At 43.4% G+C, this 20491-nt stretch overlaps 1 protein-coding gene across 1 annotated transcript in view; it reads right to left on the bottom strand.

Moving 5' to 3' along the window:
• CABLES1 (Cdk5 and Abl enzyme substrate 1) overlaps positions 1–20491 on the bottom strand; it is a 68409-nt gene that overhangs the window by 23121 nt on the left and 24797 nt on the right. Inside the window, exons 2-4 of the mRNA XM_035564082.2 lie at positions 14383–14454; positions 12072–12164; positions 4890–4967 (exon numbers count right to left, since the gene is read on the bottom strand). Of these exons, the coding sequence (XP_035419975.1) occupies positions 4890–4967; positions 12072–12164; positions 14383–14454 (243 nt within the window). The remainder of the gene's footprint in view (positions 1–4889; positions 4968–12071; positions 12165–14382; positions 14455–20491) is intronic.

Here is a 20491-nt window from a genome sequence, read left to right as displayed (position 1 = left end):
CATCTAGATGCTCCTTTTTGCCTCATTTTGCATACGGCTTTCTTACCCAGTTTAAACACCGAGGACGAACAAAGATTTCAGAATTTGGATAATGAAACCCTTTGGGAATGCCTGGCCTCTGGGCTCATTGATCGCTGTGGCTACACGTTATTTGGGATGATGGTATTGAAAACTTCTTGCTCGTCGTATCATTGAACTCATTAGTATTCTTGTCAGGACTTCAACGGGCAAAGTTAAATTCAGTGATGATTTATCTTTAGAAACTGGATGAAACTGGTTTGCAGCGCTGCTGAGAAGGACACAAATTCTTTTTATCTAGTGACTTAATGCTTTACTTCAGAAGAATGATTGATTTTCCGTGCTCCAATCCATTTGATTACTGATCCTGTATTATTTTCCTTAACTGGAGGCAGGTTTAGCCAAATAAATTCTTCTATCTGACTTAATAATTCTTATAATTCTCCTACCAAAGAGCAATATTCAGCAGCTATACTCTCTGTAGGATAAGTTTCTAACCCCTTAATGAATTCAATGCCATGAAGAATAAAACATGAGGTGAATTGGCTGTTTTTATGACGTACTATCTGATGCTCTGGAATTTTTGTACGTTAGCTCATTGCCTCCAGCCTCAGTGACAGTCAGCCACTTTGACCCCACGGCTGATAGCTGAATGTAAAACCAGCCATGTTGCAGTGCCAAACCTCTCTGACACCTCCAGCTCTCCTCCTTCCCCGGCTCCTTTACATTCATCTTCTGGGCAGAGCTTTACAGAAACTTGGAAGCTCTTAAAAGGCTCTAGCAACATTACAAAATAAAATACTATGATAGGGATGATTATAATCTGTGAATGCAAAAAAAAAAAATAAAGCTTAGTTTTTGTTATTAACAAAATCTAGCCTAAAAAGCCCCTTTTCAAAACATGTTTTTATATCGTGAGCCATAAGGACATGTGCCAAAGAAAAAAAAATTAAAGCAACAGAATTATAAAAACAACTAACTTCATTACCTTTTTCTCCTGGAGGAAGAACAATATGGTGCCTTTCTCCTGCTTTGTAACACCGTTAACAATGACAGCCATACATTGTCATTTCCTTTTTTGTGAAAACGCTCAGGCATTTTAGAATATGAATGAGAACTGGATTGCTCTCGGACTGCCACTGAGTCCTGCAGGCCACATGGAGCACCTCCAACAACGTCCATGAGGATTGCCAGAACTGTGCTGTCTCCTTGGAAGCCAAAGGAGAAGTGGTGCCTAAAGAAGCTCCAAGAGCACGTAAGCAATGGAGAACTGGAGTTTCGTTTGTAAACGTTACTGTAAAACCCATGTGTGGGCATGTTTCACAGGTGAGCAAGATTTTGCTTAGCAGAAAAACCCAGACTGCGAATACCCTTTAGCTGTGAAGATCTCCAGTACACTGCAAAAGAGTATCAGCTGCCAAAGTGATTCTGCAGCACTACTAGCAGCTCTAGAATTGCCGTACCACTAACCTGTGAACCACACAATGATTTCAAATTTCATAAAAGCATCATCAAAGGCAAGCATTCAGCCAGTATTACCAGCGCTGATGATAATACGTGCTTCTGCAGACTGGCCTGTAATGATAATGAGAGTTTGTGTGTATGTGTGTTAATTTAATAAGAAAGGCAATAAAACTATCACAGTGCTCCCACTACGGGGCAGCTCTCTCATCGCTGCCCTTAGCTACCACTAAGCAGTGCATAGGGTCTGCTAACTTACGACTTCAGAGGCCAAGGGAAGGCAGCAGGCAAGACTCCTGCTTCTTTCAGCTCCTGACATGCTGCATAGCCTTCCTAACATTGCTTTCACCTGGCTATGCCTGCTCTTGCAGCTGCGCTGGTGGTCTAGATGAGGGAAGAAAAGCAAGCTCTGGTCCCATCCATTGCCCTGCTCTTGGCCATGGAAACTGGTGAAGCTGTGCCTGCCACCATGCCACCTGCAAAGATGTGGGCAACCTCACCGTAACCAGACCCGAAGAGGAGAAATTACGGCCCAGATCCACAAATGTACCTGCCTCTCAGTAATTTCAGCAGCAGGAACGTATCTCGAAACCTTTGTGAATGAATCTAGGTGGTAATTCTCCCCTTCCTCTTGCACAAAAGCACTGTAAGCTAGAGCATTAGTTTTCCACCAAATAAAAGGTATGGACAAAATTTTGAGGACACAAAATTCCAGTGATAACTACTGTTCATGACTTATTTTTCTCTCCAACACATCACTCTCTATACTTTTTGCTTCTCTTCAACAAAACAGAGAGAAGTAGAGCAAATAATTTCCCTGGCACGTGGTGCCCTCCCCTCTCAGCCCCAGCACGTGCAACCCGATGTGCCTTCTGAAACAGCAGGTAACAAAAACCACCATCCATCACCAGCAACCTCTGCACTGCTGTGGAATATGCTTCCCTTCAAACTCCTGCTGTGAGCCATGCTCCGGTGAGCCTGCTGCTGTCTGCCTGCAAGGGAAGGCGATTTGGGAAAGATTTTCCAAGGTACAGCTCAAATTTCACCCTCTTGTGTTTCTGCAGCCTTCCCTTCCACATCCCCCCAGACACACATTTGTATTTGTACAGCAATTTAAGAACATAGCTTGGGGAGGATTCTTGCTATCGTAGCTTGAATGAGCATGGAAGGTGGAGAAGATCTATAGCATATTTCCTGCACATGGCTGGTAAGGGGTCGTTATGCCCCATCCATCCTGGCCAAGTACACAGAATTTAGCTGTGTCGGCAGGAACTGCCTTTCAGGCAGGTTTTTATAACAGATCTATTGGAGCAGTTCAGCTGCCAGCATCGGTACAGGAGAACTCTTCTCTGCTGCCTACAATATAGCTGGGGCTGGCAGCCTCCCCAGGGCACAGCTGTGCCTGGAGATTTCCTCGCTGGCCGCGGAGCCTGCAAGTCAGAGCAGAGGTGGAGAAGCAGCAGCAGCTCTGCCCTGTGCTCCTGTCACATCAAGTAGTGTCCCCTCCATGTCCACCCTGCTCTCCCACTCCTGCCAGGGCTTACTCCATCCACTCTGTTTTATTTGAGGACACATCCGAAGTTCCCTGGAATTATCTGTTTCTTCCCCATAACTATTCATTAATGCTTACAGACCGCAAACCAGTCAAAACAGCTGCACCAGTGATCCAGGGACACACAGAAAGCAAAGCTAAAGGATGGTGTCATTACACAGCTTCGGAAAGGTACCCATGTCTCTCCCCTCTCCTACCACACATCCAAAATGTGCAAAGCAGTCAGCAGCTACTGTGCAGCCTGAACAGAGTGGCTACAGTTCCTGATATACTGCCTCATCTGTTCTTTGCACCAGCCGTTCCTGGAAGGAGGCACCATTTAATTGTTTCTCGCTTCCTCTGATGCTTTGGAAGAAAGACAGAGGGCTTTTTTTTTTTTTTTTTTTTTTTTTAATTTTGGCTTTTTAACAGACGGAAAAGGGCTGGATTGCTGTGTACTGGCACTTTCTATCTACTCATCCCAATCCCTTCTTGCTGCGCAAGCACGGTACAAGACATTACATATTGAAATAATATTTATACATGGAGCTGGGTTCATTACTGCTGTAAGTTAGAAGATATAACCAGTCATCAGCATTTCAAAATATATTCAATTTTCAATAAAGAGGCAATTTCCACAGGGCAATGACCATAAATGAATGACAGTGCACCAAAGAAGACTGAACAAAGCTGCCCGTCTGTCGAGGATTTGCCTGATGTGTCATCCCTGCTTAACTATGGGAAACATTTTACTGTAAGACACAGGAGAGCAAGTCAACTTTCCTACACAGGTACCTCCTTTCCTTTCTGCATTAAAAATAATATCCCTTTGTTTTGAATTACTGATGCATGAGCAGCTTGTGGCGAATAACTCTCCAGAATTAAAAAGATGGCAGAAAAATATGAGCCAAGTTCACCCTTTGTGCACTGGATGAATTTGATTCTAGGTACTTTGCGGGTCTTTCAAAAAACACCTCCCTGCATCATCTGAAGTATTTCCCCCAGATTTGTGCCCTGCAGGCACCGAGCCATTGCCAACTACAGGCAACTCTCAGCTCGCTGGCAGGCGGCCACGTTTTAAACCTCTGCCCCAGAGGCACAGAGCTGCAGCCAGCACTGCCTTTAGCAGGTCGTGCCCCAGAGACTGCAAGATGACATTTCCTAGCTAAACCCAGTTTCCTCCGCTTCTGCAGTTTCACTGCAAGAGCAAAAAGCTTTCTCAGTCTTTGGAGAACTGCTGGAGAACCCAGATATCTATCTGAGGTCTAGTGGCTCAGCACTTTCAGGGATGTAAGTCAGCTCCATGGAAGTTGCTCACAACTGCTAAGAATCTGTATGGCATCAGTGCCAAAACAATCTGTCAGCATTACTACAACTCTCTTTTCGCTAACTGAATGATCTGACCACTGTCTACAAGTACAATGAAAAGCTATTATGTTTCAGATTCAATTATTTCTCTGTAGTAATGGAAGTCTAGATACAGTAACACCATAGTCATGTGGGAGAATCAGAAAGCTAGGACTGCTTATAAAATAAAAGTTGTGCTGTCTAAAATACGTGTTTCGTCAAAGACGAGTGAAGGCCGAAGAAACAATATAGGCTGCATATATTTTTCAAGAATGTAGAATTCAGGAGGATAGTCTTCTCCAGTTTAATAACCAAAGATACCACAACACATGTAAATAAACAAACTGGGAAGCTGAGAATCGTAGTTTTAACCTGGTAACGACCCACAATGCAAACATTTCTAAATGCATTTCTCTCTTCTCTTCTCAGTGCAGATATTTAAAAGCATTAGCCTCCGTCATTCTGTTGTCCGTACCCAGTTCTACATGCAGGCCCAGAAAGACTACATAAGTATGTGTATAAATATACATACCCGACTTGGGTACAGTCTCGATATGGCAGCACTGAAAATATGCTACAGAAGGATCTTCTGCTGCTGATAAGGACTATTCTAAAATATAAAAGAAAATAAAAGAAATCAAAGACTAAAATTTAAAAATCCCACCACAATAAGCAAAGCAACAGATGTCATTGTTGAGGAATTAATCATCACAAAAATTCCATCGCTGACAATTTTTCCTTCTTCTTTCATATTTCACGGTAAGGTATCGCTTAACTGAATCTTTAAAGGAATGCTGAAGTCCGTGCCTTATACAGTAAATATACAGTACAACCCATCTCCTGTACAGGCTTTCCAAGAAGAACATATTGATTACATTTCACCTGGAATCTAGAACTGATGTTTTTCTAAAAGTCTTAGTGAAAGAGAGTCCACCAGGAGCATCAAGGAGCTGTTCTGATACCTCACCAAGTTGCCTAAAACAAAGCTAACAAATCCAACAGCATCCCAGGTGATACACACCAACCACCAATCAACTGTGATGCACCCCACAACTCTGTGGCTGACTTTGAGTCTGCATTTATTGGACAAAAATTTGCTGCTGCTTGTCATGACCTTCCTCTGCTAAACCAAAAGACTCCACTGATTTTCAGCTTTCTGTTCCTGATATCGACTGTTTCATGAATGAAGTCAAACTCTGCTATTACGACAAGCTTTCAGATCCTTCCACTGTTTTCCAAGTTCCTCCTTGAGTCTTCTCCAACTCCTCCCCATCATCCTCCTTGGCCTCTGGGCATTACCACTGGACTCAGCAGCTGCACAGACGGCAGATGTTAATGTCACGTAAGCTTCAGTCTTACCTTTAAGATCTGTGTCTTGCCTGGAAGACACTCACCAGCCTCTGCGCTCAGTAATCATATCACCCTCTTGGTTATGATGTTGCACTGACACTCGGGCATGACTGATCACGTAGCTCCTCACCCCTTCTCCTCCAGCACAATGTCTGTCTCAGTTATTAACTGTCAGGACTGGATCCCTCCTCCTGTAAAGATGGCTTGCCTTCATTCATTATGGGCAGGTACCTCAACATTTGGCTACATGCAAGCATGATTTGTTTGCCTGCACAGAGCTTATCTCAGAATACAGGCCGCTCTACCAGCAAACACCTTGTGTTTTCAACCAGTCCCCAAATCTCTGCGTCATCTGCAGTAAGTCACCGAGTGGCATTAAATTAAATACCTTAAAGCAACCTATCTGTTTTACATCTGCACTATAACCTTTAGCCATCAACCTCCAACATATCATCAAGTAACATCAGAACTACCTTGAGGTCAAGACCCACTTTCCATAAAACTACACAGGACTTCCAACAGCAGCATAAATTCAAGTTTTAGGACATGCAGACTGGGCAAGAAGCCAAGAGGAACTTGATCAAAATGTAAGATATACACTAGCAATAAATATGTGATTATTTATAAATATACCATCTTTCCTCATTAGCTTCAGGACCCCAACAGTTGTACACTTGTACAACATACACTGAAATAGACCCCTCTTTCCCCTAAAACTGGCCAACAGACTACTATCCCCTCAAATTCCTCTAAGATATGGTGATGGTAATTCGTACACTTCTAACCTGATTAGTGTTATGATTTACCCGTGTTTCACCTTACTGAAAGTCTCCACCTGTGGTCCAGAGTGCTAGGACCTATTGCTAGGTTGGTTGTCAGGGCAATTTCACTTCCTTGCTCTGCTCTTCAGCACCGATTTTCCTGATGTTGTCTGCCACGGATCTCTGTGGTGAGTGGATTTCACCCACATTTTTCATCCTTTGTCCTATACTGGTCAAAGTTGGATGACAAACCCTAGCAACCTATTTTGTTCTTCGTTGTCTGAAAATCACCACATACATCTCTAAATCTTATACCCTTTACATTTTTTTAAAGCATTGTTTACTTATGGGACCAGCTTGGCTTAGTCATATTTCTTGGAAAAGGCTTAGGTTCCCCAGAGAGCTGCTGCATGCAAGTATTGTCTCCCTGGAAAAATGCAGAATGATCAATTTTCCTTTTCCTGGATCATTCTATTACAGCAATTCTATTTTCTTCCTTAAAAGTATATTTCAAAGCAAAGCGGTATTTACCCTTTAATAGCAGGAGGGTTTCTAATAATAAACATGTGTACAATATTAGGAAACTCTCCTGCAGCAGATACTGTATGATCTGAGTTCCATAACAGCCCTTACCTATGGCAAGTATCTCATATCTGATAAGACTGGTCTCATGGTGCTGCAGTAAGTTATAAAGCAGGGAGAATAATTTTGTCACATTTGAGAAAGGTAGGCCACAAGCAAAAAAACCTGGCATATGATTAATTTTGTGCTTGCCACTGTTTATTGCTGAATAGTTGCTACTCACAACAGCTCGCTTGTTCACTGAAAGCCTCGTTTGCTGATGTATGCAACTTGGCACACATTTCAAGGTTGACATCCGAAAGCATCTTGGAATTCAGAGAACCACAGCACCCATCAGGCATATCCCCCATTCCCTCTGGCTGCTTCTGGAAATACAGTCCTTCCACTGATGCCCTACAACTCCCTAAAAAAAACCCTCTTGAAGAAAAACAAACTGGTGCTTTCTGTGTCTTCAAGTGGAAATATCAATGGGAAGTCACCGGAGAAAACTAGCTGCGTGTATCAGAAGGAATCAGATCAGAAAGAAAATAGAAAGCATCAGCCCAGGCTCTATTTTTTTCAGATTTCTTTCCCTTGGGAATCAAACATTGTCCCTGTTTCCATGAAACAGGGGGCCCCAACTACATAAAGATCTTCAAGGCAGAGTGGGAGATGAGTGCACAGCCTCTCCTTGCAAGGGCCTCCAGAGCCAGGTTACCACAAAACCTCCACTTGCAGAGCTACTGGAGGGAGGCTGGTGCAAAACAGACTTAGGAGCTGGCCTGGAAGAGACCCAGGGATGGCAGTGGTCAGAAGCTGATTACAGAGAGATAAAACAGCATTTTATTCAGAGATTAGAGAATATGTGTGGAAACAAAAATATTCTGAGGGCTGACTATGGTTTGCTGGACCAGAAAATCCAGACACTTGTCATAAAGCATGCTTTGGAGAAGAAAGTGTGGAGGAAGCTGGCTGCTGTTCAGGAAAACAGAATTATTGTTTATGAGAGAAAAGCATTTTTCTGGATTTCAGCTCTTCATCAGTACCTACAATGCTGTGCAACTCCGATTGAGATATCTTGGATATCAGAAGCAGTTTGACTCAGAGTGGGTTTACGTGCCCCAATTGCCATTGTGCCATGTAGACATGTTTAAAATTACTTCATGAAAAGGTTTTCACTCTCTAATTCTCTCATTTTACCAAAAAGTTGTACTAATTGCTACAGCTTAAAGGAACCATTATTTTGCAAGAGAGCTCTGACAATGCGCAACTGTCTGAGATTGTAAAAGCTCATCTTCCAATTTCTTTAATGAGGTATATACTACAAAACTACAAAAATTTACAGAGCACAAGGCGCTCAGCAGAGTTAGTAATACGCCTGATTTGAAGAATAACATCTGTTTTCTTTAGCTTCTGTCTAGGTTTGATTGAGTTGCACCAAAACACTGTAATTGTGCAATGTGATATACATCATGTGTACTGTATATATTCTGAATATTTCCTCGTATGTCATTGATAATGTTTGAGTAGCAAGACTTTGCTCCCCTGCAGGTAAGGATGAACACAAACTACAGATGCCATCTTGGTACCAGACATCATTCTACAGTGTCCCAAGTTTACGTTGGAGCTATCTGAAACTGATTGAGAGTAATCATAAACAGTGAGGACACTCAAATAGTCAGCCTCTGAGTGTGCACGGGTGCGTTACCACAATTAAAAGGGCAGCAAGACCTTTCAGTAGCTTATGGGTTCTGCTTGGTTTTGGCACAGAATTATATTCTAACGAGAAATTGAGAAAGCAATGGCACGGAGTGGGAGAGGTGTATTGTTTTGCTGCTATATAGGATGACTCCAGAAATGTTCTTGTCACATTCTCACCCTGGGTTGTTTGTTCAGCTGGCTCACGTTGCTATTTTGATGGCCTGTTTCTGCTAGATAGGACGTCTTCTGCTTCACAGTTTATGGAAGAGACCACCAATAAACCTGCCGAGTAAAGTCACTAGGTCTCATAGGGTGAAACCACACACCAGTGGCTACATTTGCTAATTTGTATGATGGGTTGGTTTGTCTTTGTCTTTTAATGGGCAAATTTATTTTGTGTTATTTTACAAGATTGCTCTGATAGTGCAGTCTAGGAAACCTAATTTTCCCGTTCCTTTAATAAGCCACATCCTACAAATCTGAAGAAACTGGTTTAACCAGCGCACAAAACTATCAACAGGAAGCCTTACAAGGAATCACTGATATGCTGCGGTCTGCGTATAGGTGTTTTTTCTCAGTGCTCAAATACCTGAACTGTTATTTTAACCACAGCCCGTCCTGCCTTTTTGCTAGGACTGCCGAAGGCTCTACCCAGAGTATCGCTGCTCAACACGTGCCACCTCCAGGGCTAAGAGGGGAAGAGCTCTCAGCACTACAGGACAGGGACATGTCACAGGTTAAGAGCCCCAAAAAGGGCAGTTAACAAAGGAAAATGAGCCCTGAGCTATCATCCATACCGCATTTTTCTTTGCTGTGAAACTTGGTCTCGTGCCAGTGAAACAACTTGGTCTCGTGCCAGTGAAACAATTACTGAAAGCACTAGCTATTTTGAAGCCTAGCTATTAAATCCTCCACTCAGAAATATACTAGTGTAGATGTTTTCAAAGCCGAGTTGCCTCAAGTCAAGCCACATGAAAGGCTGTCGTGCAGCGACAGAAGGGTTGCAGGTTTCAGAGCTCAGAGAGCCCAACTCAGCCTTCCTTCGTGAACACACGTGAGCTGCTTGGGACGAGATCCTGGGCAAAAGGAAGGAGACCCATGAGGATTTCCTATCCATTGCAATACCTGTGGCTCCTCTGTGTCACAGGGAAGTGCGGAGGACACCAACATCAAAGGTCCAAAGGTACTCTGAACCTCTGCTGATTTGAGGCTGAATACATGAAGCACACTGAACTGAATTTCCAGGGGCCCCTTTCATCCAGAATGCCAACTAACTTCAGTGACTGCAACAGCATCCAGACCCCTTGGAAAAGCAGGGTACGTGCTCGGATTTCTTACTGCTAGACTTAACTGGCTTTAGGGAGACAGAAAGTATTGACTTTACATTTTATTTTTAGCTAATATTGCTGTGGTTCTTTGTCCATAGGATGAAAAGCATTTAACAAACTGTGTATCTTGTTCTTACTGTATCTGTGTTGCAGATAAAGGGATCTTTATTATGATTATGGAAATATTCTGGAAAACTGTGTCTGCTGATAAAGATAAGAAACCAGTTGAATAACAAAAGCTTAGGCTGTGTTTTCTGAGCTACAAAAATATTCTGTTATTATCAGACACAATGACTGACGTAACACGAATTAAGACAAAATGCCGCATATAACCCACAAATACATTTTTGCAATGGCTGGAGAAAATGAGCGATTCTGTAGATAGTTTACAAACCAAGTATTTATTCATTTTTGACAGGTAATATTTCAAGTTTATGCATTTATTTTATATGCATATCTCAGAAATTACTCATTCTCTGTGAAATTTGCATAATACTTTATAAGCGTGTTTTTTTTTTCCTGTAAGAAATTCCTAGAGCGTACATATATTTATGCACAAACCAGGCTAAAATTAGAGAGCTGCTTTTTAGAGTTTGATTACACATGTACTCATTTTTTAGACAATAATCGTCTGCTAGTCAGACAATAGTCAAGTCAACAGTTCTGCACGTCTGTCTGGAACAAAAGCTGTTTCTAAAAAACTCTCATCTCCCAGAGCCACACTCTGCTGTATTTATGTTGATTACTACCTTTCAGCTGCATTCAATTGTACATGTGAGAATAAAGGCAAGGAAATTTTTCTTCTAGCCAAGTAACACCTCCCAGAATTCGATTCATAAAAACTGTGGTTCGACGTTATGTCACAATTTCTATTGATCTGGCTCCACATTTGATTAAAATCACAGACTACACCCACAAATCATTCCCCAGATTATGTATGTGGTTCTTGACCACTACAGTTGTACGAGAGCAGGTATGTGCAAGGGTCAGCTCTCAGCAGGACAGTTTAGTCTATATGAAACCTGTTCAGGTAACCTACTTAGGTTTGGAAGGACAAGAATAATATCATAAGGCATAAGGGAAATAGTCTTGGGAAGGAAAAAAAACCCACGACACAGAAGACAGACTGTCTTTATAAGCAAGGAGGAGTTATTTTCTCTTCTGACTGGATGACACCTGGAATAAGAACCTACTTGGGTGATGGGAAGAAGACAGACACCGTGCCACCTGCAGCAAGGGAAATCTTGGCTGCCTGCTGCTGCACAGGACCGCTAGTGCCTGTGGCTGCAATCTGGGTACTGCACATCAGAGCTCAGGGTGCACATGTGGCCACAGCCACACCTTTCCATACATCTTGCGGTGTCCCCAAATACCCTTTCTGCCTATGTCTGCCCTGAAAAGAAGGATCCCACTTGTCACAACCATCCCCACCTGCGCATTTACAGCACTTTGCAGCTGGGAGGACACAATGGTGCGATCAGAATCTGTCACTTCTATAATTCATCTTGTAAGACTTGGGATAATCTTAATACTTTTCCCTCCAGCTGTTTTCTTGAGTCACTTGTCTGGTAAGCCTCCTTCAATAGGCAGCCCTGACAACCCAGCAAACTCTGTGCTTACCCTTGCACTCACCTAATAGCTGTTGAAATATCATTTAGCCATTGCTAAACGTGTTCCAGGCAGGTTCAGCCATGTGCCCCTCTCACACTTAGCACCTGGCACTATCCTCAAAGAACTGTAACCAGATTATGCTTGGTTTACTGACAGCACCGCTGATTTTCCTTTTCCACAGGTATCTGCATTATGGAGACACAGGTCTTAAAAATCTATCGGCTAGCACTGCCATTGACTCGTATTTCACTCAAGAAAGGAGCCTGCACTTTCACAAACTACTTTAATGGCCTATATCGACTATACATTTGGCAACAGGCAGTGCACGCTGCACTGTTTCAGGGGGACGCTGAACCTTCCCATGCCCCCGTGCCCCACGAGCAGCCTTTGCATGCACAGTACCTGCCGTTTCTGGTATCGTGTTGCCGCATGTTCTTGATAAAATGAACCTTCTTAAAGTTCTTTGGTCTGGGTGATCCTGAGAGAGTCCGACATCTGAAAAATAAATCAGTTGGGGAAAAAAAAAAAAAAAAAGTGCTCAGTTCCCTGCTGTACAGCTGAGAAGTCTACACAAAGGCAGGAAGGAAAGACTAGACAAATGATTCAAGTCACCCTGTTTTAGGAATCAGCAAGAACAATGAAGACAATAAGTCTGGAAATGTGACAGCTCAAATAAAAAAAATATTTAAAATAATAATGAGAAAAGGCACCACCACCCCTCCCTTCACGCAGAAAAACACACAAAAAATCTCAGCAAAATAAAACTTCCTGTAATCTGTTGTGACAGCTTAGCCCAAGCTTTGGGAGGGGGTGTGGGGGGGGGAAAAGTAAAACAAAACCTGGTACATCTTTCTGCATTTTTTTCTGCTCACACCAACACCCACACTTTTGTAACCTCCTTGGCTACTGATAAGGGAGCTACTGAGGAAAGTTCTTCCTTGTTTTAATTTTAGAAAGACTTAAAATCTCTCATTTACAAGGATAATTTGTATTTGCTTTTAACTCTAAATATCACTTTCCATGTTCCTGACAGCACACAGAACAACGGAAAATAAAATGAATTACCTCAGAGAAAAATTTCCCCTCAAAACATTAACGCTTAAACCTGTTTTACATGCGAACACACTTTTTAAAATTGCAATTAGAGAAAGAAATTGCCAGAGGAAGGAGCGATGAGACAAACAACACTCCCTCCCTCCTTCCAGCCTTGCTCTTTTTAATCAACTGAAACCACAACTGCGCATTGTGAAAGCTTTCTCCAGTTTCATCTCGTTGCTGTTTTGTTCCAAGTCACAGAGCACAGGCACCAGAGATAACTCCCGAACTCGGTGTGCAGCCAGGGCTGCAGGACTGCAGGCGCTGCATCCTCCGTGGGACCGAAGGGAGAAGCAGCTTTCTCTGGTGCATGGCACCCCGTGAACCCATTTTCTCCCATCCTCTCCTACATGTAGACAGAGTTCAGTTGCTTCCTGACCTCTTGAGGTCCTTCTGTTGGACTGAAACCTCAGCCTACTGGTCCCAAGCACCAGGGGCTGCCTCTTGCTGCCCCCAGATGCCACCACCACGCCCCCCTCCCCGGCCAGATCCCCACAGGGGGGAACCCCACCACTGTGCTATTTTTGCCTTCCCCTGCTATTAAAATCCCTGCAATTCCCTCACCCTATGGTTGCAATTAGGCTTGTTTCCCTCTTCGCAGGAAAATACCACCAAGAGAGCGGTTCTACCAACAACTCTGCAGATTAGCAAACAGAAATACTGCCTCGCGAGCCATGCTTTGTTTATATCTTTTGCCAATTATATGTGTTTGAATCATTTATGAGAACACTTCATAACATGCTGGTAAGCATTCAACAGTAAGCTTTGTAAAAATAATCAAGTCTTGGTAACGGGCCAGTCGGTACAGCCTCTGCTATTAAGTTTTTGCTTCAAGGTGGGGAGAGACAGCCAATGTGCATGTGGATACACAAGGCCACAGGCTAAACACCAACATAAACCAGCTGAATGACAGGTCCCGGGATAAAGAGACATTCAAAATTAAGCTGCTGCCTAGCCGAACAGCTGACCTGGAAGCATACCACACACTGGTCAGATTGCCGATCAGCCCGTTTCTGAACTGTTAAACAGTTGCTCCATTTTCCAACACTCCAGAGGATTGCCTAGTGACTAATTACTGCAGTCCCCAGAGAAGCTGTGGCCTCTTGGATGCAGAAATAAAACCGCACGGAAGCTGATGATGTAACATGGATGGGAGAGGATTTACTAATGAAGTAGCAGTCACAAATCAACCCATAGAGACAGTAATGTTGGCTGGTGAAACAGGATGTGTGTGCTGAGAGAAACAAACACCTTAAAAATCCATAAACAATAATAATGCTAAAAAATACTAACCTTAAAGGGCTTACTTTATTAAAGCAGCTGTACCTACATTTTCAAGGTACTAAGTTAGGCACTGGTCATTCCTGTTAGTGTCAGCTAGACTTCTCTATTCATAAAATATAAATACTGGCTTTCCAGTTAGTAACCTAAAGCCAGGAACCGTGTAATTCCCATCACCTACCACCTTACAGGGTGTGTGACATTTTAATACCTTTACCAACATGAAGAACGCCTTAATGTGCACATTCAGCTGCTTCTCAGCACGTGCAGGGATAGCAAGCCTGTCCATGTATGTGCCTTACAGACCAATAACCAGACAGGGAGCTAATAAAATCACCTCCTTAGTGGGGCATTTTCCTCAATGTCCTCCAAAGTCTCCAGAGAAGATCGCTGGGAGATCAGCCGACGTCTGCGGAGAAAAAACACAAAACATCGCCACTGGTTAGAGTGCATAATGAAGTACTTGGAACTGCTATTTAGAAAGGTTCACAAACCACAGCTTCTCTACCTGAGCCGTACGTTTGGGTTATTAACCAACTTTCATTTTCTTCTTTTCTGCTTATCTTATTAAATCCATTTGATTCCAATCAGAACCAAACTTATTTCATACACGCTTCTGTATCAAAACAGCAATTCAAACTCCACATTCCCAACAGGTCCTTCTCCTTAGTTTGGGCTTTCAAGTTTTCCTTTCTTTAAGGGTTTAATACCCACCTGCCAACAGTCCCTCACTTGCTGTACTACAGCTTGCAATATCTTAACTAGAGGTCTTTGACAAAATAACGCAGACATAGCTCCACAGAGACTGACTGCTATCCACACTGCTACAGGGAACACTTCTCATTTTCTCCATTCCTCCTTGGCCTTTTTACCAAAAAAAATGCCACTCACTTCTCAGCCATGTCCAACTTTTACTATCTCATCACTTGTTAGGTGTTAGGATACAGAACAGCTGTCTGAAGAGGAGCTCTGCTCATCCCTCTGAGAAGCACCGAGCAGTTTATTTGGGTTTTAAACCAGTTTTCTATGGTTGAGTCAGATCCCTCCCAACCACCACTGAAATGAAGTTGTAAAGGAAACCTTATCACTTCCAGTTTTCTGATTGTCTTCCTGGGCAAGGAAGAAGCCCCAGCACAGGCTTGCTGAAGCAGCTGCTGCACACCTCCCAGCACCCCAACAGCAGCAGCAAACTAGGAGCTGCACCCAGAGCACCCCCAAACCACCACAAATTAGGAACAATGTGCACGATACAACCCACCCACAAGCCCTGTGTCTGGAAGGGTGCTCACTACTTTATTCCTGGGCTGTATTTTCACAATAAATTGTTTTAACTGATGCCAGCGTAAGCAGTTTCTAATCCTTCTTGCAATTTGCTAGCCCCTGCAGTTGCACTGCTTCAACTGCTCCTGCAGCCGTGCTGGAAATCAGATTACCAAAATGTTTTCGGTTCAAAATAACCCTGAGGTTCAGTGATTTAGTTTACTACTAGGTCGAACACCAGATTTCTATCGCTAACCCCCAGACACTCTGAATGTATACGCAGGTTTTCAAGTACTTAGCAAATCATAAAAAAAAAAAAAAATCAAACAATTTATAGAACAACTAAGTGTGAAGCATAATCCTATTAGGAAAATATGTAAACCTAAATCCCCTTGGGCTTTGTCTAACCTAGAATTGTAGAAGACCTGGTACAAGATAGGATATGCCTTCAAACTGCTAAGAAAATATAAAGAAGTCTGAATGTTAGGGTGTGCTGAACTTGCTGGCAAGGAAGAAGACAACGAACACCTGTCTCCTGTGCCCACGGGTGCTCCCTCTGCTCCATCCAGAGTCAGAGGACACGGAGAAGCTCTTCTGGAGAGAAATTCAGGTGAGAAGGAGCTCCCCCTCTATTTTCAGCTGCACTGGTCCACAAACAGAAGTTGGACGTTTCAACCACCAGCACCACTGATGTGGCAAATGACAGCTGTTGCTTTTTAATACCTCTTTATACGCCGTCAGGTTAATAACACACTTGAATGATGGTACCCTCCCATCCTGTAGTGTTAGATATGCCAAAAGCATACTAAAACTTTTAGTGTGCTTGTTAGTCGAAAAGATAAAGAGTGGTACAACCTTGCCACCTTCTCCCTATTATGTTTATCAAGCTAGTAGCACAGTATTTCCCCTATCTGCTGTTAGATGCTTCACGGTATCTAACAACACGAGACGCACACTCCAGCCACCACAGCTCTCCTCCAAGCCTTCCCTTACCCAAAGATATGCCCCATCCTCACCTTCACCGCCAGTCGCTTAGCGGAGACGGGTTTGCAGATTGCACTGCCTACATTTGCATCTGTTATCAAGGCAGATGCATTAGTTGGCTGGCAGAAATGAATGCCACTCATTTCATCAACTCCGGGGCAGCTTTCGATGCCAGAAATGAAGAAGTACGGGTCACACAGAAACCTACGAGGACATACACTGCAGTAGTGAGAGCAGGGTTATCCAGCACAGCATCGAAGCCAGCCGCACACCGCCACATCTTTCACCTCTCCCCAGAGCTGTTGTTTTTTATCAGTTCGGCTCCTGGCGCGGGCACAGGAGCACTGCTGAGGATCTGCAGCGCCTCTGCTTAAATCACTTCATACTGCCCGGGAACTTCGCCTCTTTTCACTGAAGAAGCTCAGCAGCAATGAAGTAGGTGCAATTATTCCACTTCTAAATCTTTACTTTGAGGCCTAATTAAGATGACCTAAATACCAGCGTTGATAAGCCTTCCACAGCTGGATCTTACACCAGGAATGCCAACTAACGAACTTACCTGCTGTGAGCTAACTCACACCCTGTGCCCCACACGTATGAAGAAAACTTGTGTTTAATGTTTAAATTCTTTCATCACATTTCTTTCTGCAGGCAAGTGGACAGGGCTTGTCTGTACAACTTTTAGAAGGGTTGCTTTTCAAAAACTGATTAACCTGCTATAGCAGCTGGCGTATGCAGACTTGCACTGAAATAACCCAAACTGTTCCCAAATCACCAACATTTTGATGTAAAGCTATGTCAATGCCTATTTCGCACTAAAATTGTCCTATTTCAATAACAAGCAGGGGAAAATCCTTCTGTTCTTAAGTAAGAGCCCAAAACAAACCAGCCCTACACAACTCATACAAGACTCATGCTTTGGGATAAGTCTTCAGGCAGCTGAGTTTTGAATACACGGATGTTTTAAAACTTACATAGAGGAAATCTTAGCCAGTTAACACACCAAAAAAAAAAAGATGCTTTAGTAAAAATGTTAATTTCTCCTACTCCAAACAAAGCCTCAAAAAAATTACTCCTAGTTTTAATTACCACTTTCTAGGCATACCAAGCCCCTCTCTCTCCCCTCACCCTCATGCACACAAAAAACCTGGCAGGCATTTTTAGCTCTGGTAAGGTGATCTCCTCACAGTTCTCAGGATCAACACCTGTAGGACATTGCTGGTCGCAGTCTCATGCTGCTTGCTGTTTTGTTTTTTCTTTAAAAATCACATAATACCACTTTCCCTTAAACATTCATCTAAAACATTTCTTCCTCCCATTTCCTCCCTGTTCTTCGTGCAACTGTTACATGAGCCCAGAAATTACTAATATGCTAAAGTCAAATTCCAAATCAAAGCCAAAGAAAGAGACTACAGAAATATTTGATGCGTTGGTATTTTAAAGGGCTATTTTCTAAGATATTCATGACCCTGTTTGCATACCGGATTTATCTTTGAACAGATGTCTGAATCCCTGTGGAAGTTTCTTAAGACTCAACTGTTGTCTGTTTCTCCTCTCCTAAGTCAGATTAATATGTGGCTCAATTAGAAAATGAATACAAAGAAAAAATGAAATAAAGGTCTGCGACGAAAAGAGCGAATGGCCAAGTTAAGTACTCTGCAAAAAGATTCACTGTAACCAACCCGTCAATCTGTGGAGAATTATCTTCATTGTCAACTGCTGCAAAATACTCAGCTCAATAACGTTAAGCCTACAAAACCGTAAGCCCCTTAAGACAGGAGGTGATAAAAAATGGAGCTGCAATCAGAACACTGGATAAATTCATCCAGGAAGGAAGGAAGACTGCAGATGATAATCCAAGAGATAAGGAAAACTAAATCCATGTGTAATGACTTTCTAGCACAGCTAGGAAACCAGGAAGAAAGAGCTGCATTTTAAGTATGCTTAATTTCTGAGAAAGTTGTGGGTGTGCATCCCCCCTGCTCATGTTAAGGTTACAAACCTACAACAGCTGAAGACAGCAGAGCAGGTAGTGCTGGCGTGCAGAACTTAAGCAGTCATCAGGACACGCGTCTCCAATTCGTCTGGGACGAATGAATTTTCTCAAGACTTTTACAGAAGCACCAAGGAAGTGGGGTCTTACGCCAGCCCCACTGCAATTCATCCAGAATTTGTGACTTAAAGCTCTTGAAGGACCCGAGCTAGATCTGTAGCAGTTCGTTGTTGCTCAGCAAGTTGCCCGTGTAAGCTGCTGCCCAAAAGCCAACCTACTGCAATCCTTTGCAAGCGCTCCCTGGGGAGGTAGCAAGCCGTGCTCTGGACATGCAGCTCCCACAGGGGTCAAGCCAGGCAGGGCAGTGTCTTGATCCCACCTCCACGGGAACAGCACATCTTATGACTGTTCTTCACCGTGCTTCACATTGCTTCCTCCCACGCCAAAAAGGATGAAGAGAAGGAGGAGAGACCTCAGCGAGATCTAAGGTCAGGCTTCCAGGAGCTGCCATCCTCCAAGCCATGGTGGGCTCTGGCTAAGGAGCATATCCAGATACTGTTCTCAGGCAATCGCAGCAGGGTTGAGGCTGGAAGGGACCTTCTGAGGGCACCTGGTCCCACCCTGCTCAAGCAGAGCTGCTGGCCGAGGACCATGTCCAGGCCTCTTTTAAAGACCTCCTGCCCCTGTCACTGCAGCAAAGGCAAGAACCACCTCGTCCCAATTCAATTTCCTCATCAGCCTGCCCGCTACGTGCCGCTGCCCCACACCCCCAGGCTGAGCTGCCAGCAATTAATGCACTCCTCTGAAGTATTATACGAGACATCAGCTGCGTGTGAATCGCCATTCACTCATAACCCCTAACTTCATGACCCGCTATTAACCCGGATGAAGGACCTGCTAATGAGTCGCTCTCGCCCTCCGAATGAAGTTTTCACTGGGATCCCTGTGTCCCAGCTCATTTTCTTCCAGTCTTTTGCCAATATCGCACAGGAAGACAAACACAGCAAAAACAAACCCCGAGGCTGTTAAAAATTACTAAGAGTTTCGTGGAGCTACCCAAACTGACATAAAGCAGTATTTAATTATGTGCTATCATAATTACGAAGCACAGCCTTGCTCTGTAAAAAACATCAAACTCCATTTAGAAGTTTTAAATTGCTCAGTGTATTGGCAAGGCTATCCACAGTGAGAGTTAAAAGCATCTGGCATATGCTGAAAATGGGGTATTCGGTTAATTCAGCAGCCCAATCTAAACACACACCCACAGAATATACACCAAGGGAACTGTATTTAGTTGTCACCTACGTCCAGGCATGATGTAAACCTGGTTTGAGACCGCAGCCTTTTGCAGCGTGTCTCTGGCACAGAAACCTTGAGCTAGCAGGAGCCCCAGCAACCTGTTCCTATCAGGATACATGCTGCAAGGAGAGAGGCTTTCAAACCTTAAGCCAAAGATAATTGGCTTAATAATGCCATGCCAAAATGCTTCCCTGGTCTGCATCAACCCTTTGGGCATAAGCAGGAAGATGGGCAGAAAACAAGGGGATGAAGGGAAAGCTATGGCATAAACGTGGCAGACTCCTCCCAAACCAGATGTCCTCCCTGAGCTTTGTATCCTACCCATACTGCCATCCAAATCCTTCTCCAAGCCTCGTCCTCACTATACACAAGGCAGAAGCTTCGAAACACACAGCACTCAAGCTGCTGCCTGCTGATCTTTCTGCACATAACTTCTGTGTGTAGAAAATATCCACCTTGCTGTCCTGAAGGTAGGATTAATACTTTTTACATATTATTTCTTTTACAAATAGTTACACTGGTGTAAAATACAGAGTACAAAAAAGAAAGAGGAAAGAATGAAGGAAAACAATATGACAAGACTAAAGTATCCTACTGACTTTTCACAGTGTGTCAATGCAGCGGAACCTCTTGTTCACAAATTATAATGTATTTTTACGTACATATTCCTTCAAAGAGACCACAAAATTCTAGTATGACTCTGTCCCAATGTCCCAGAAGCACCATCTGGATCTGTCTATAAGAAATAAAAAATCAGGAGTACCAGCACTGTGAAGAGACAGGGGACTTGCATTAGAATTGCTGAAACGCAAACCGTTCATAGACAAAGCATCTGCACTGTGTGTGTGCACGTGTGTGTAGAAAAATGGGAGATACGGTCGTTTGCAGCAACTTCCACAATTCCACTCAA

This window comes from Cygnus atratus, chromosome 2, assembly GCF_013377495.2.
Source record: "Cygnus atratus isolate AKBS03 ecotype Queensland, Australia chromosome 2, CAtr_DNAZoo_HiC_assembly, whole genome shotgun sequence".
NCBI lineage: Eukaryota > Metazoa > Chordata > Aves > Anseriformes > Anatidae > Cygnus > Cygnus atratus.
Note: the sequence above shows the minus strand (reverse complement) of the source record. Positions and strands in the feature narration are given on the sequence as shown.